Below are 18,155 nucleotides of genomic sequence, written 5' to 3'. Positions count from 1 at the left end.
TCAGAAAATATCACGGTTTATGGTATTAAACAATTATTAAATATATAAACTGCATTCTTAAATTACGGTTATTATTATCATCAGTTAAAATGACAGTTAAATAAATTAAACATTTGTTCAATAAAACATATCAACTAACTTCAATAATTAATTATGAATAAGATTAACATCTTATTTTTTTATCATTAATAACTTATTAAATTATGTTTGAAAAATAAGTGAGTTCTATTAAATGTTTTTTATTCCAATTTTTTTTAATGATTTAATAGAAAAATATTATTAAAAACGGTGGTAATCAAATAAAAGTTTAGCAAACGTTTTAAATCCTTTTATTTTTTGGCAAAGTGCTACAAAACAGATTTAGTCAATTAAACCATGGACAAACAATATATATTCCTTAAAGAATGTGTAAATACATTTTAGTATTATTGTTGGTGTTTAACAGCACTTCCTCTTTAAAAAAGGGGAGGAGACCGCAAGAAACTCTGAGTTTACTGAAGAAAACCTGCTCCCGACCAGGTTAGGTTCACGGAGTAAGTTACCATGGTAACTGACTCCGAGTATAAGTTACCTCTCTTTCAGAAATGGGCTTGACTTACTCTGCTGTCTCAGGTTTAACTTACCTCCCTTTCTGAAATGGAAAACCCAGAGTTTCCCTCATTTCAGGGTTAACATACTTAGAGTTTTCACTTAACCTCCTTTCTGAAACAGGCCCCAGTACTCTTGTGATAATCTTGTATCCCTGGCTGATTTTGGAATTTAGAAAGGTTTTTTTTTTTTGAGCCTGCAGGTATGGTTTCTTCATCAATTATTTTTACTACAACTTTGTGTCTAAGCCCTTATGTAGTGGAGTAAGATATTGACCACAACCAACCTTATAGTTTGGAACTGGGACATTTAGCTTTAGGAACCTAATAAAGCTGGAAGTAGGGGGCACCCCACAATAGATCACAACCAACAATTTCTTAAAAATAGATAAATACACAATTTACATTATACAGGACATTCATTGCCTTTTAAACCCCTTCCCTAATATCATTCTACTAAACAGATCTTCAGACCTTGCTATGCGATATACATTTATTGGATTGTCCACAATGCACATGCTTCGATTCAAAATGCTTTTATTATTTTGAGGAGCGTTTCAGAGAAAATATTCAGAGACTAAAACTCAGATTGGATTTTAGAAGAACACTTGTAAATACACAAACAGATCAGAAAAAGTGTAAAATGGAGGAAGACTACCGAGGAACTCGCCTATCCAAAACACAAACATAGCTCATTGAGGTTGAACAGGAAGCATCGTTCCAGCAGCGGTCAGCTGTAGGGTGGAATAATGAGATCGTTTACTCATTACAGTGGGGTTAAAGCACTTGATGAAATCCAAACAAGTCGTTTAAAGTTACCATACGATATGAAATGGGATTGCAAATTATAATTGAAAAAGTGCACTCACAGGTCCAGTTGATCTCCAAACAGTTCTCAAGACCATCAAAATTGTTAGGTTCCTCAGAGCACCAGTTGTTATATTGAAACACAGATCCATCACTCCAAAACCACTCTCCATCCTAATAAGTGAAGAGAAATACAAAGTGCTCTAGTGGTCAAACTTAAGCCTATTAAGTTCAGCATTGAAATCAGACCATCTTCATTAGAAACTATGCCTTTGATTAAAGCAGAAATTTCAGTTTAGCTAAACAGGTTTTTTCTAGGGCACAAGTTAACTTACTTGTTCACCATCATGAGCACCAATCCAAGTTCTTGAGGAAGCCGGCATCAGTCCCAGCAGGAAATCATTCTCTTCTTTATCATGCACAGATGCGAGATTCGCACCGAGACTCTGACAGAGTCTCTGAAGAAACAAATTTATCATTACAAAATCTAATCTTTTTAGCAGAAAAAAAGCAATTAATACAGCTGTAAGTCAAACTAGGATTACTGTTGACCCAGTGTTAACCCACCCTTAAACCCAACCATTCCGTCAAACCTGTCCCTAACTTTACCCTTTTCCCACCTCAATAGCAGCAAATGTTTTTACAATAAATGCATTGTCTAAAGTAAGTATTTAGATACTCCTAATATAAAGTCTTGTCCAAATAACTTTGCTGTAACTAAAACACTACCTCTGCTGAAGCCCATTGAACTGATTCAGAGAAGTACTTGTAGCACCGGTATCCAAGACTATTCCATCCACGTGGGCATCTTCTTGCAGGTGTCAATCCTGCACATAAATGTTTTGGGGATTTTGTAATTGCAGCAAAAAAAAAAAAATAAATAAATAAAAATACTTTAACTAATTTCAAGTTTGTGTGACACGCCAAAAATTGTGTAGGCCTACTAAACTTCAAAACGCACTTAGACCTGTAAACTAAAATAAATAGACTAGCAAGGGTTTTAACAGATTAAGGTTTTGGTTACTTTGTGCATTGCCCAAGGAGAAGATAACAAAAAGTAGCAAAAGACTTCTCAGCACTGCCATGATGAATCTGAAAGGAACCTAAAAACGAATAGTAAAGTTAAAAAATCTCTATGTATTTCAGAGACAAAGCAAAAGTTATTCAGTACGTTTTTGTTTCAAACACTCACCTTGCTTTTCAGATTGTTGTCTCAAGAATCTTAGAGACGGTTTCTGTGAATTTCCAGAAAAAGCCCTGCGTGCGTTTATAGCCTACTTTACTTAGTGGGCCTCAGTTATCAATCTAGATCCGAGCGCAGAAATCATCTTACGACAGGGTTCACGTGTGAATCACGAAATATTCGAATAACGACAGCCAATCCCATCGTACGAACGATCGGCCATTGATTAATGTTGCGGCTGAAAACAATCGTCATATCACAGCCCTAAAAAAACACGGTTTAGAAGCCGTAACTTCCTCATACCTTCACCCAGACGGTCATGACAACGCAGCACCGTGGAGTCCATCAGCTGTTCGCAAGACATAAATGTCTTACTATTGCTGTTAACGCAACAGTTTTGTTATTTTATTGTAAATTTCATGAATGAATGAATAATGAATGAATAATTTATTTCTTTTCGTTTCCTTTTCCTCTTCAGAACATGGTCGTTGATAACAGAGCATTTAAACAAAAAATAATAAAAACAAAATCTCAGCATGTTCAAAAGAGAAGAAAAAGAATATAGAAAAAAAGGAGAAGGAAGAAGCTAACTTATATTTACCTTCCCCTTTTACAAATCTAGATTTGAAACGGCTACTGTTTTCTCTTTACAAAATATCATAATGTATCCTTTTTGAGAAAAACAAACTTAATCATTTGCAGTACATTTTATCTAAAAATAAGTCACACAATACAATTATAACGTGAAAAAGAAAAACAAAAATAATAAATAAAAAAAACACAAAATGTAATATTGACAATAATTTGAATATTAATGGAATGGCAAGAAACAGTATAATAATTCAAATCATCCTCTTGAAGAGGAAATGAGACATATGTCCCAGTCTACCTTAAATCATACTTTTCTAATATTAACATTTTAAACCTTCTTTTAAATTGCACAATATGATTGCTTTCTTTAATTATTACAGGTAAATTATTCCACAGCCTTACCCCATTGACAGATATGCACATGCTTTTGAGTGTGGTACGTGCAATTGACTGGGAGAGATTTCCTCTCCTTCTTAAATTATATCTACTATCTCTTTCCTTAAAGCATTTTTGAATATTACTAGGAAACTTTGTTTTTAGCTTTGTACATAATTTGTGTAGTCTTAAGATCCACTATGTCTTCAAATTATAGAGTTTGCAAAGTTAAAAATAAATCATTTGTATGTTCATAATAACCAACATTACAGACTATTCTAATTGCCTTTTTCTGCATTGTGCATATTGTCTTAAGGGTGGTTTTATAAGTATTGCCCCACACTTCTGTACAGTAGTGCAAATAAGGAAGAAAAAGCGTGCAGTATAAACAGTGTATCTAGATTCAACAAATGTCTCACTTTACAAAGTATACCATTTATCCTTGCCAATTTAGAACTAATAAATAGTTGACTGAGGTTTCCAGCTTAGTTTATGATCAATTATTACTCCTAAAAACGAGTTTTCAAATACACTCTTTCTAATCTGGAATTATCACACAGTACTTCAATAGTTAAATCTTCGGGAATTCTACGTTTCCCAAAGATCATAAAATTAGTTTTCTTTATATTGAGAGATAATTTGTTTAAATCAAACCACAGTTTAAGCTTAGCCAGCTCTTTAGAGACAGTCTCCAACAAATGTTGAAGATCCTCTCCTTCACAAAATATATTTGTATCATCTGCAAAAATAAAAAAATCCAACAAATCAGAAGTTTTAACAATATCATTTATGTACAATATAAATAATTTTGGTCCAAGAATTGAACCTTGTGGTACACCATATATTGTATTTTGAAGCTTCGACCTTTCCTCCCCCATCTGCACATACTGTTGTCTATGTTCCAAATAGCTTTTTATCCAGTTTAGTCCTATTCCCCTAATTCCATAAATTTCCAATTTTTGAAGCAAAATATGACGATCTATTGTATCAAAGGCCTTTTTTTAAGGTCTATAAATACACCTATAGCAAACTTCTTATCATCAATACTGGTTGTTAAATCTTCCACCAGGTCTAGTAAAACCAAAGATGTAAAACGGTTTGTTCTAAAACCATATTGACTATCAGTTAAGATCCCATGTTTGTCAATAAAACTATCCAACCTAATGGAGAATATCTTCTCCAGAATTTTAGAGAATTGGGGAAGCAGTGAGATTGGCCTATAGTTAGTATAAAGATTTTGTTCACCAGCTTTAAAGATAGGGACCACTTTAGCTATTTTCATATTTGTGGGAAAAGAACCCAATTTCAGAGAAAGATTGGAAATATATACTATGGGATCTACTATAACTGCAATTATTGTTTAATTAAAAGCATATCAATATCATTACAGTCCCTTGATGTTTTATTCTTAAAGTTATTAACAATATCAAGTACTTCGGTTTTATCAGTATCTCTCAAAAAAATAGTTGCTGGATTTCTTTGTTCAGGATATTGTGCACATCGCCCTTTTGTGGAGGTATTATCTCATTGGCCAAATTTGGGCCTACGTTCACAAAGAATCTATTAAAACCAGCCACATTTTCATCCATGTTTTTAAATTATTTTACCATTATCAATAAATTCTTTTGGAAAACCAGTATTTGTTTTTTTCCTTCTAATAACTAAATTTAAGATATTCCATGTACCCTTTATATTGTTTTTATTATTTTACAGCAGTCTACCATAATAGTCTTTTTTACATTTTCTTAAGATAACTGTTAATTTATTCTTATATGTCAAGTTCTTTCTCTTCAGTTCTATGCTTAACAAATTCTTTATAGAGTATTCTTTTTTGCAAGCATTTATCAGACCCCTTGTAACCCAGGGTTTACTTGGACGTTTAGATAATATCTCTGATTGCTGGATTGGACAATTTTTATTATACAAAGTCAAAAAGATATTTAGAAATGAGTTGTAGGCTAAATCAACATCCCCTTCATCATACACACTCTGCCAATCTTAAACTAACAAGTCATTTTTTAATTTATTCATGGTGTAATCTGTTCTTAATCTCCTCTGTATATTTATTTTGCTGGTATCCAAATTTTAGTGTTTACATTCATGGAGTACAAATATTGGCAGATGGTCAGTAATATCATTTATTAACAATCCACTTTCTAATTATTATTTGTGAGAATATTTAGTTGCTGAGTGGGTGGTAATTCTGCTCGGTTTGTTTATACATGGATATAGGCCAATACTGTACATCAACAAACTCTTCTATTGCAGGTGATTTACTCGGATTTCAAAAATCTATATTATAATCCCCACAGAAGTAAGCAACCTTCTGCTTGGCATTCAAAATCAAGGCCTCAAACACTTCTTTGAAGCTTTCAATACCAGAGTTAGGTGCTCTAAACACAACTAACGACAACATTCTTCATTTTACCCATATCAATTTCCACCGTTAAACACTCACAAATATCATCAATAACAGTCGTCATACTTTCGACAATCCTATGCTTTAACCTGTTATCCACAAACATTGCAACCCCCCCACCTCTTTTGTTTACTCTTTTCACATAATGTAATTGATAACCTTCTAGTTCAAGTTGGATTCCTTTATCATGACTGAGCCAACTCTCAGAAATAGCAAATATGTTAAATTGCATGGTATTATGCTGCAAGTAGTCTCTGATCTTCTCAAAGTTTGCATATAGACTCCTGCTATTAAAATGTACGATTGAATACAAACAATTTCTTGTAACTTGGTCAAAGAAATTACTTTCTGGGTCTATATTTTGTTCCTGCATATTGTTCAATATGATCACAAACGTTCTTCCCAATCTCACACATCCTGATCAACGCACATACACACCAGTAAAAGTGATAATAGAGCAATTCGTTCAAGAAAAATCTAACTACAACAAAAAATAAAATAAACAATTTTAGAGGATATAATATGAAGTTCTAACAGGTAATCATATTGTAATAGGAAAGTTGGTTCAGTATAAGTCTCTGGAACACGATGAAAGGCATAAATCTGCTCACCACCACCAAGTTGGACTCTTTATATATGAAGCAAACCTCTCTCAGATAGATCTGGGCCTCAAGAAAATGTTCTTGTTGGCTAGACAGTACCACATTTCTCCAGGTCTTTGAGGTCCCGAATTAACAGGACCTTCATCTCTTCACCAGATAAAGCATTTGTACGTATCCAAATTTTACAGTCCCTTGTCCAAGTTAAATGGATTTTCCTTTGTTTCTTCAGTGCCCTTGCATGTTTGGCTATTTCAGCATTCCTTTTCGTGAGATGCTCATTTACATACACGTGCGTGTCCTTCAGCTTTTTTCCCTGTTTCAAGAGTTCTATATTCTGTTTGCAAATCTCAAAATGATGGTTCTTTCCATTTGTCCATTCCTTTTGGGGAGGGTGTAGCAAGCAGCGATACTCCCCTTGTAAATAGTGATATCCCTTCTATTGAAGAACTTGATCACCTGGTCCTCCAGCGTCTGTTTTTCTTTCTCTATTATATCAACTTCGCTGCTCTCCCCTCAGGTGACATTGGAGTAAGTGCGGTGTGTTGTTTTTAGGCCACTAATGACCACATCTTCTTTTCTTGTATTTTGCTCCAAGTCATCAACTCTTTTTTTTCCAACTCTGCAATTTTCTCATCCTTCTATGCAAGTAGGTTGTTTAGTTTCTTCACATCCTCTACCAAATCACTTATCTTGCCCACATTTTCAGCCATTCCATCAATTTTCTTTGCCAGTTCTCTCAGAGCTTTCTTGACTTCCTCCATCTTGAATTTGACTGGTTTTCACAGTCTTGACAAGTATTGTCAGAAGTTCCCCAAAACATCAAAATATTGGGAAATACTCATAAAAGTTAAATCCCAATGTCCACATAGACTTCACTTATCTACTTGGATGTCAAGTCATTTTCATGATTTTTAACGGATTCAGTTGCAGTCTCTCATTGCCATACACATTCGGCAGCCATCTTCAATTTTATTGTCTAATGTTCAATGCTCAGTCCATAAAAAACACTCCAAATTAATAAATATATTATTTTTCTTTTTTTTTTCTTTTTGCAATAATCTTTCATATAAAAAAGAGACCCAAACCCAGAAGATTTTAAATAAATATATGAGATGTGAGATATAAGGTGAGACGCACAGAGCTCGAGAAGGAATTGCACCATTTAGACACGGGTTTCATTGTCACGTCACAGAAATTGAGCTTGATCTCTTCATTAGGGAAATAACTGGTAAAACATCTAAAAGCCCTGTCCAAAAAAAAAAAAAAAAAAGGATGTTGCTGGACTTAGTGAACAAATAGAAAACTATATTTCCCCAGTTCTCTTGTGATAATCTTGTATCCCTGGCTGATTTTGGAATTTAGAAAGTTTTTTTTTTTTTTTTTTTAGCCTGCAGGTATGGTTTCTTCATCAATTATTTTTACTACAACTTTGTGTCTAAGCCCTTATGTAGTGGAGTAAGCTATTATAATTGAACACAACCAACCTTATAGTTTGGAACTGGGGCATTTAGCTTTAGGAACCTAATAAAGCTGGAAGTAGGGGGCACCCCACAATAGATCACAACAAACAATTTCTTTAAAAAAAAAATAAATACACAATTTACATTATACAGGACATTCATTGCCTTTTAAACCCCTTCCCTAATATCATTCTACTAAACAGATCTTCAGACCTTGCTATGCGATATACATTTATTGGATTGTCCACAATGCACATGCTTCGATTCAAAATGCTTTTATTATTTTGAGGAGCGTTTCAGAGAAAATATTCAGAGACTAAAACTCAGATTGGACTTTAGAACGACACTTGTAAATACACAAACAGATCAGAAAAAGTGTAAAATGGAGGAAGACTACCGAGGAACTCGCCTATCCAAAACACAAACATAGCTCATTGAGGTTGAACAGGAAGCATCGTTCCAGCAGCGGTCAGCTGTAGGGTGGAATAATGAGATCGTTTACTCATTACAGTGGGGTTAAAGCACTTGATGAAATCCAAACAAGTCGTTTAAAGTTACCATACGATATGAAATGGGATTGCAAATTATAATTGAAAAAGTGCACTCACAGGTCCAGTTGATCTCCAAACAGTTCTCAAGACCATCAAAATTGTTAGGTTCCTCAGAGCACCAGTTGTTATATTGAAACACAGATCCATCACTCCAAAACCACTCTCCATCCTAATAAGTGAAGAGAAACACAAAGTGACTAGTGGTCAAACTTAAGCCTATTAAGTTCAGCATTGAAATCAGACTCTCTTCATTAGAAACTATGCCTTTGATTAAAGCAGAAGTTTCAGTTTAGCTAAACAGGTTTTTTCTAGGGCACAAGTTAACTTACTTGTTCACCATCATGAGCACCAATCCAAGTTCTTGAGGAAGCCGGCATCAGTCCCAGCAGGAAATCATTCTCTTCTTTATCATGCACAGATGCGAGATTCGCACCGAGACTCTGACAGAGTCTCTGAAGAAACAAATTTATCATTACAAAATCTAATCTTTTTAGCAGAAAAAAAGCAATTAATACAGCTGTAAGTCAAACAATGATTACTGTTGACCCAGTGTTAACCCACCCTTAAACCCAACCATTCCGTCAAACCTGTCCCTAACTTTACCCTTTTCCCACCTGAATAGCAGCAAATGTTTTTACAATAAATGCATTGTCTAAAGTAAGTATTTAGATACTCCTAATATAAAGTCTTGTCCAAATAACTTTGCTGTAACTAAAACACTACCTCTGCTGAAGCCCATTGAACTGATTCAGAGAAGTACTTGTAGCACCGGTATCCAAGACTATTCCATCCACGTGGGCATCTTCTTGCAGGTGTCAATCCTGCACATAAATGTTTTGGGGATTTTGTAATTGCAGCAAAAAAAAAAAATAAATAAATAAAAATACTTTAACTAATTTCAAGTTTGTGTGACACGCCAAAAATTGTGTAGGCCTACTAAACTTCAAAACGCACTTAGACCTGTAAACTAAAATAAATAGACTAGCAAGGGTTTTAACAGATTAAGGTTTTGGTTACTTTGTGCATTGCCCAAGGAGAAGATAACAAAAAGTAGCAAAAGACTTCTCAGCACTGCCATGATGAATCTGAAAGGAACCTAAAAACGAATAGTAAAGTTAAAAAATCTCTATGTATTTCAGAGACAAAGCAAAAGTTATTCAGTACGTTTTTGTTTCAAACACTCACCTTGCTTTTCAGATTGTTGTCTTAAGAATCTTAGAGACCGTTTCTGTGAATTTCCAGAAAAAGCCCTGCGTGCGTTTATAGCCTACTTTACTTAGTGGGCCTCAGTTATCAATCTAGATCCGAGCGCAGAAATCATCTTACGACAGGGTTCACGTGTGAATCACGAACTATTCGAATAACGACAGCCAATCCCATCGTACGAACGATCGGCCATTGATTAATGTTGCGGCTGAAAACAATCGTCATATCACAGCCCTAAAAAAACACGGTTTAGAAGCCGTAACTTCCTCATACCTTCACCCAGACGGTCATGACAACGCAGCACCGTGGAGTCCATCAGCTGTTCGCAAGACATAAATGTCTTACTATTGCTGTTAACGCAACAGTTTTGTTATTTTATTGTAAATTTCATGAATGAATGAATAATGAATGAATAATTTATTTCTTTTCGTTTCCTTTTCCTCTTCAGAACATGGTCGTTGATAACAGAGCATTTAAACAAAAAATAATAAAAACAAAATCTCAGCATGTTCAAAAGAGAAGAAAAAGAATATAGAAAAAAAGGAGAAGGAAGAAGCTAACTTATATTTACCTTCCCCTTTTACAAATCTAGATTTGAAACGGCTACTGTTTTCTCTTTACAAAATATCATAATGTATCCTTTTTGAGAAAAACAAACTTAATCATTTGCAGTACATTTTATCTAAAAATAAGTCACACAATACAATTATAACTTAAAAAAAAAAGAAAAACAAAAATAATAAATAAAAAAAACACAAAATGTAATATTGACAATAATATGAATATTAATGGAATGGCAAGAAACAGTATAATAATTCAAATCATCCTCTTGAAGAGGAAATGAGACATATGTCCCAGTCTACCTTAAATCATACTTTTCTAATATTAACATTTTAAACCTTCTTTTAAATTGCACAATATGATTGCTTTCTTTAATTATTACAGGTAAATTATTCCACAGCCTTACCCCATTGACAGATATGCACATGCTTTTGAGTGTGGTACGTGCAATTGACTGGGAGAGATTTCCTCTCCTTCTTAAATTATATCTACTATCTCTTTCCTTAAAGCATTTTTGAATATTACTAGGAAACTTTGTTTTTAGCTTTGTACATAATTTGTGTAGTCTTAAGATCCACTATGTCTTCAAATTATAGAGTTTGCAAAGTTAAAAATAAATCATTTGTATGTTCATAATAACCAACATTACAGACTATTCTAATTGCCTTTTTCTGCATTGTGCATATTGTCTTAAGGGTGGTTTTATAAGTATTGCCCCACACTTCTGTACAGTAGTGCAAATAAGGAAGAAAAAGTGTGCAGTATAAACAGTGTATCTAGATTCAACAAATGTCTCACTTTACAAAGTATACCATTTATCCTTGCCAATTTAGAACTAATAAATAGTTGACTGAGGTTTCCAGCTTAGTTTATGATCAATTATTACTCCTAAAAACGAGTTTTCAAATATACTCTTTCTAATCTGGAATTATCACACAGTACTTCAATAGTTAAATCTTCGGGAATTCTACGTTTCCCAAAGATCATAAAATTAGTTTTCTTAATATTGAGAGATAATTTGTTTAAATCAAACCACAGTTTAAGCTTAGCCAGCTCTTTAGAGACAGTCTCCAACAAATGTTGAAGATCCTCTCCTTCACAAAATATATTTGTATCATCTGCAAAAATAAAAAAATCCAACAAATCAGAAGTTTTAACAATATCATTTATGTACAATATAAATAATTTTGGTCCAAGAATTGAACCTTGTGGTACACCATATATTGTATTTTGAAGCTTCGACCTTTCCTCCCCCATCTGCACATACTGTTGTCTATGTTCCAAATAGCTTTTTATCCAGTTTAGTCCTATTCCCCTAATTCCATAAATTTCCAATTTTTGAAGCAAAATATGACGATCTATTGTATCAAAGGCCTTTTTAAGGTCTATAAATACACCTATAGCAAACTTCTTATCATCAATACTGGTTGTTAATTCTTCCACCAGGTCTAGTAAAACCAAAGATGTAAAACGGTTTGTTCTAAAACCATATTTACTATCAGTTAAGATCCCATGTTTGTCAATAAAACTATCCAACCTAATGGAGAATATCTTCTCCAGAATTTTAGAGAATTGGGGAAGCTGTGAGATTGGCCTATAGTTAGTATAAAGATTCTGTTCACCAGCTTTAAAGATAAGGACCACTTTAGCTATTTTCATATTTGTGGGAAAAGAACACAATTTCAGAGAAAGATTGGAAATATATACTATGGGATCTACTATAACTGCAATTATTGTTTAATTAAAAGCATATCAATATCATTACAGTCCCTTGATGTTTTATTCTTAAAGTTATTAACAATATCAAGTACTTCGGTTTTATCAGTATCTCTCAAAAAAATAGTTGCTGGATTTCTTTGTTCAGGATATTGTGGGACATCGCCCTTTTGTGGAGGTATTATCTCATTGGCCAAATTTGGGCCTACGTTCACAAAGAATCTATTAAAACCAGCCACATTTTCATCCATGTTTTTAAATTATTTTACCATTATCAATAAATTCTTTTGGAAAACCAGTATTTGTTTTTTTCCTTCTAATAACTGAATTTAAGATATTCCATGTACCCTTTATATTGTTTTTATTATTTTACAGCAGTCTACCATAATAGTCTTTTTTACATTTTCTTAAGATAACTGTTAATTACTTCTTATATGTCAAGTTCTTTCTCTTCAGTTCTATGCTTAACAAATTTTCTTTTTTGCAAGCATTTATCAGACCCCTTGTAACCCAGGGTTTACTTGGACGTTTAGATGTTATCTCTGATTGCTGGATTGGACAATTTTTATTATACAAAGTCAAAAAGATATTTAGAAATGAGTTGTAGGCTAAATCAACATCCCCTTCATCATACACACTCTGCCAATCTTAAACTAACAAGTCATTTTTTAATTTATTCATGGTGTAATCTGTTCTTAATCTCCTCTGTATATTTATTTTGCTGGTATCCAAATTTTAGTGTTTACATTCATGGAGTACAAATATTGGCAGATGGTCAGTAATATCATTTATTAACAATCCACTTTCTAATTATTATTTGTGAGAATATTTAGTTGCTGAGTGGGTGGTAATTCTGCTCGGTTTGTTTATACATGGATATAGGCCAATACTGTACATTACATCAACAAACTCTTCTATTGCAGGTGATTTACTCGGATTTCAAAAATCTATATTATAATCCCCACTGAAATAAGCAACCTTCTGCTTGGCATTCAAAATCAAGGCCTCAAACACTTCTTTGAAGCTTTCAATACCAGAGTTAGGTGCTCTAAACACAACTAACGACAACATTCTTCATTTTACCCATATCAATTTCCACCGTTAAACACTCACAAATATCATCAATAACAGTCGTCATACTTTCGACAATCCTATGCTTTAACCTGTTATCCACAAACATTGCAACCCCCCCCCCACCTCTTTTGTTTACTCTTTTCACATAATGTAATTGATAACCTTCTAGTTCAAGTTGGATTCCTTTATCATGACTGAGCCAACTCTCAGAAATAGCAAATATGTTAAATTGCATGGTATTATGCTGCAAGTAGTCTCTGATCTTCTCAAAGTTTGCATATAGACTCCTGCTATTAAAATGTACGATTGAATACAAACAATTTCTTGTAACTTGGTCAAAGAAATTACTTTCTGGGTCTATATCTCGCTCCTGCATATTGTTCAATATGATCACAAACGTTCTTCCCAATCTCACACATCCTGATCAACGCACATACACACCAGTAAAAGTAATAATAGAGCAATTCGTTCAAGAAAAATCTAACTACAACAAAAAATAAAATAAACAATTTTAGAGGATATAAATAATATGAAGTTCTAACAGGTAATCATATTGTAATAGGAAAGTTGGTTCAGTATAAGTCTCTGGAACACGATGAAAGGCATAAATCTGCTCACCACCACCAAGTTGGACTCTTTATATATGAAGCAAACCTCTCTCAGATAGATCTGGGCCTCAAGAAAATGTTCTTGTTGGCTAGACAGTACCACATTTCTCCAGGTCTTTGAGGTCCCGAATTAACAGGACCTTCATCTCTTCACCAGATAAAGCATTTGTACGTATCCAAATTTTACAGTCCCTTGTCCAAGTTAAATGGATTTTCCTTTGTTTCTTCAGTGCCCTTGCATGTTTGGCTATTTCAGCATTCCTTTTCGTGAGATGCTCATTTACATACACGTGCGTGTCCTTCAGCTTTTTTCCCTGTTTCAAGAGTTCTATATTCTGTTTGCAAATCTCAAAATGATGGTTCTTTCCATTTGTCCATTCCTTTTGGGGAGGGTGTAGCAAGCAGCGATACTCCCCTTGTAAATAGTGATATCCCTTCTATTGAAGAACTTGATCACCTGGTCCTCCAGCGTCTGTTTTTCTTTCTCTATTATATCAACTTCGCTGCTCTCCCCTCAGGTGACATTGGAGTAAGTGCGGTGTGTTGTTTTTAGGCCACTAATGACCACATCTTCTTTTCTTGTATTTTGCTCCAAGTCATCAACTCTTTTTTTCCAACTCTGCAATTTTCTCATCCTTCTGTGCAAGTAGGTTGTTTAGTTTCTTCACATCCTCTACCAAATCACTTATCTTGCCCACATTTTCAGCCATTCCATCAATTTTCTTTGCCAGTTCTCTCAGAGCTTTCTTGACTTCCACCATCTTGAATTTGACTGGTTTTCACAGTCTTGACAAGTATTGTCAGAAGTTCCCCAAAACATCAAAATATTGGGAAATACTCATAAAAGTTAAATCCCAATGTCCACATAGACTTCACTTATCTACTTGGATGTCAAGTCATTTTCATGATTTTTAACGGATTCAGTTGCAGTCTCTCATTGCCATACACATTCGGCAGCCATCTTAAATTTTATTGTCTGTTCAATGCTCAGTCCATAAAAAAACTCAAAATTAATAAATATATATATTTTTTTTTTCTTTTTGCAATAATCTTTCATAAAAAAACAGACCCAAATCCAGAAGATTTTAAATAAATATATGAGAGATAAGGTGAGAGCTTGAGAAGGAATTGCACCATTTAGACACGGGTTTCATTGTCACGTCACAGAGATTGAGCTTGATCTCTTCATTAGGGAAATAACTGGTAAAACATCTAAAAGCCCCGTCCAAAAAAAAAGAAAAAAAAAAAGAAAAAGGATGTTGCTGGACTTGGTGAATAAATACAAAACTATATTTCCCCAGTACTCTTGTGATAATCTTGTATCCCTGGCTGATTTTGGAATTTAGAAAGGTTTTTTTTTTTTTTTAGCCTGCAGGTATGGTTTCTTCATCAGTTATTTTTACTACAACTTTGTGTCTAAGCCCTTATGTAGTGGAGTAAGCTATTATAATTGAACACAACCAACCTTATAGTTTGGCACTGGGACATTTAGCTTTAGGAACCTAATAAAGCTGGAAGTAGGGGGCACCCCACAATAGATCAAAACCAACAATTTCTTTAAAAATAAAAAAAAAAATACACAATTTACATTATACAGGACATTCATTGCCTTTTAAACCCCTTCCCTAATATCATTCTACTAAACAGATCTTCAGACCTTGCTATGCGATATATTGGATTGTCCACAATGCACATGCTTCGATTCAAAATGCTTTTATTATTTTGAGGAGCGTTTCAGAGAAAATATTCAGAGACTAAAACTCAGATTGGATTTTAGAAGAACACTTGTAAATACACAAACAGATCAGAAAAAGTGTAAAATGGAGGAAGACTACCGAGGAACTCGCCTATCCAAAACACAAACATAGCTCATTGAGGTTGAACAGGAAGCATCGTTCCAGCAGCGGTCAGCTGTAGGGTGGAATAATGAGATCGTTTACTCATTACAGTGGGGTTAAAGCACTTGATGAAATCCAAACAAGTCGTTTAAAGTTACCATACGATATGAAATGGGATTGCAAATTATAATTGAAAAAGTGCACTCACAGGTCCAGTTGATCTCCAAACAGTTCTCAAGACCATCAAAATTGTTAGGTTCCTCAGAGCACCAGTTGTTATATTGAAACACAGATCCATCACTCCAAAACCACTCTCCATCCTAATAAGTGAAGAGAAACACAAAGTGACTAGTGGTCAAACTTAAGCCTATTAAGTTCAGCATTGAAATCAGACTCTCTTCATTAGAAACTATGCCTTTGATTAAAGCAGAAATTTCAGTTTAGCTAAACAGGTTTTTTTTTTTTTAAGGGCACAAGTTAACTTACTTGTTCACCATCATGAGCACCAATCCAAGTTCTTGAGGAAGCCGGCATCAGTCCCAGCAGGAAATCATTCTCTTCTTTATCATGCACAGATGCGAGATTCGCACCGAGACTCTGACAGAGTCTCTGAAGAAACAAATTTATCATTACAAAATGTAATCTTTTTAGCAGAAAAAAAAGCAATTAATACAGCTGTAAGTCAAACAATGATTACTGTTGACCGAGTGTTAACCCACCCTTAAACCCAACCATTCCGTCAAACCTGTCCCTAACTTTACCCTTTTCCCACCTCAATAGCAGCAAATATTTTTACAATAAATGCATTGTCTAAAGTAAGTATTTAGATATTCCTAATATAAAGTCTTGTCCAAATAACTTTGCTGTAACTAAAACATTACCTCTGCTGAGGCCCATTGAACTGATTCAGAGAAGTACTTGTAGCACCGGTATCCAAGACTATTCCATCCACGTGGGCATCTTCTTGCAGGTGTCAATCCTGCACATAAATGTTTTGGGGATTATGTAATTACAGCAAAAATACTTCAACTAATTTCAAGTTTGTGTGATATGCCAAAAATTGTGCAGCCTACTATACTTCAAAATGCACTTAGGCCTATAAACTAAAATAAATAGACTAGCACGGGTTAACAGATTAAGGTTTTGGTTACTTTGTGCATTGCCCAAGGAGAAGATAACAAAAAGTAGCGAAAGACTTCTCAGCACTGCCATGATGAATCTGAAATGAACCTAAAAACGAATAGTAAAGTTAAAAAATCTCTATGTATTTCAGAGACAAAGCAAAAGTTATTCAGTACGCTTTTGTTTCAAACACTCACCTGGTTTTTCAGATTGGTGTCTTCAGAATCTCAGAGAACGTTTCTGTGAATTTCCAGAAAAAGCCCTGCGTGCGTTTATAGCCTACTTTACTTAGTGGGCCTCAGTTATCAATCTAGATCCGAGCGCAGAAATCATCTTACGACAGGGTTCACGTGTGAATCACGAAACATTCGAATGACGACAGCCAATCCCATCGTACGAACGATTGATTAATGTTGCGGCTGAAAACAATCGTATCACAGGCCTAAAAAAAAAAAGAAAAAAAAAAGAAAAAAAAAGTTTAGAAGCCGTAACTTACTCATTACCTGCTCATTACCTTCACCTGAGATGTTCATGTAATGACCATAGATGGTCATTTTTTTTTACAGTCTGGTCTTTATAAAAAAATTATTTTTTTTACAGTCTATGGTCATGACAATAACTTAGTTAGCACCGTGGAGTAGCTATCAGCTGTTCGCAAAAGACATAAATGCCTTACTATTTTGCTGTTAACGGCATAATTGTCAGATATTAATTCATTAGTGGTCATACTTTAACCTTCAGCAAAAAAAGTAATTTGTCCCTAATACTATGTTTTAATTGGTTATTTTAAAATGGTTATTTAAAAACAATATTATTAATATAGGGCTCCAAGCAGCACCGAAGGTCTTGCAAGCTAGGCCTAAATGAACCAACCATAGCCGCCTTGTTTTTTTCACAGAAAATACAAATGTACCATTTTGAGCTGAAGATAGGCTAGGCTATTTATTAAAACATATCCGTGTAGTTTCACTTCTAAATACATTGAACATTAGTTTAACTTTAAACACAACAGTTCATCCAAATGCAAAATTTTAAAGGTCGGAATGGCACATAATAATAATAATAAAAAAAATAAATAAATTAAAAAAAATCCTGATGGACTTTCTAGCTGCAAATTATGACAATTGATCTATGACATCCTACATGGTTAAAATGAGTCCACATACACCACCGACCTATCATATGAAAGTAAAATGAAGGCTACAGTTCTTATTATTATCCTTTTTCTTATTAAGTTATAACCCCTGTGACTGGAGCGACAGTCAATGTTAGATCAATATGGTTGGTTTTACAGTACTAGCAATAACCATGTACTAGTACCTATGTGACGAAAACTATGGATACCATGTCAAATATTTGTCTGGGCATCAATGAAACAGATAAAATGAATATTTGTTTTTTAATAAACGGAGCACGTGTAAAGATGTCACTGTCCCTTTAAGAGACACGGGCTGA

General features: G+C 34.2%; 3 protein-coding genes across 3 annotated transcripts; all 3 read right to left on the bottom strand.

Annotated features, from left to right (window-relative positions):
- Positions 1–1,107: 1,107 nt before the first annotated feature.
- On the bottom strand, positions 1,108–2,723 carry LOC120461160 (ladderlectin). Its single transcript, XM_039649302.2, has 6 exons — positions 2,587–2,723; positions 2,419–2,497; positions 2,124–2,221; positions 1,730–1,852; positions 1,457–1,568; positions 1,108–1,321 (listed from the first exon to the last, which is right to left on the bottom strand). The coding sequence occupies exons 2-6, from the start codon at positions 2,477–2,479 to the stop codon at positions 1,242–1,244; spliced, it is 474 nt and encodes a 157-aa protein (XP_039505236.2). The 5' UTR covers positions 2,480–2,497; positions 2,587–2,723; the 3' UTR covers positions 1,108–1,241.
- A 5,560-nt stretch (positions 2,724–8,283) lies between these two features.
- LOC120461158 (ladderlectin-like) lies at positions 8,284–9,897 on the bottom strand. The gene is made up of 6 exons (XM_039649300.2): positions 9,761–9,897; positions 9,593–9,671; positions 9,299–9,396; positions 8,905–9,027; positions 8,633–8,744; positions 8,284–8,497 (listed from the first exon to the last, which is right to left on the bottom strand). Exons 2-6 carry the CDS (start codon positions 9,651–9,653, stop codon positions 8,418–8,420), a joined length of 474 nt encoding a protein of 157 aa, XP_039505234.2. The 5' UTR covers positions 9,654–9,671; positions 9,761–9,897; the 3' UTR covers positions 8,284–8,417.
- A 5,540-nt stretch (positions 9,898–15,437) lies between these two features.
- Positions 15,438–17,034, bottom strand: LOC120461159 (ladderlectin). Its single transcript, XM_039649301.2, has 6 exons — positions 16,898–17,034; positions 16,730–16,808; positions 16,460–16,557; positions 16,065–16,187; positions 15,787–15,898; positions 15,438–15,651 (listed from the first exon to the last, which is right to left on the bottom strand). Exons 2-6 carry the CDS (start codon positions 16,788–16,790, stop codon positions 15,572–15,574), a joined length of 474 nt encoding a protein of 157 aa, XP_039505235.2. The 5' UTR covers positions 16,791–16,808; positions 16,898–17,034; the 3' UTR covers positions 15,438–15,571.
- Between the last annotated feature and the right edge of the window lie 1,121 nt (positions 17,035–18,155).

The sequence above is a fragment of the Pimephales promelas genome, chromosome 9, assembly GCF_988280905.1.
Source record: "Pimephales promelas chromosome 9, fPimPro1.hap1.1, whole genome shotgun sequence".
Lineage (NCBI taxonomy): Eukaryota > Metazoa > Chordata > Actinopteri > Cypriniformes > Leuciscidae > Pimephales > Pimephales promelas.
Note: the sequence above shows the minus strand (reverse complement) of the source record. Positions and strands in the feature narration are given on the sequence as shown.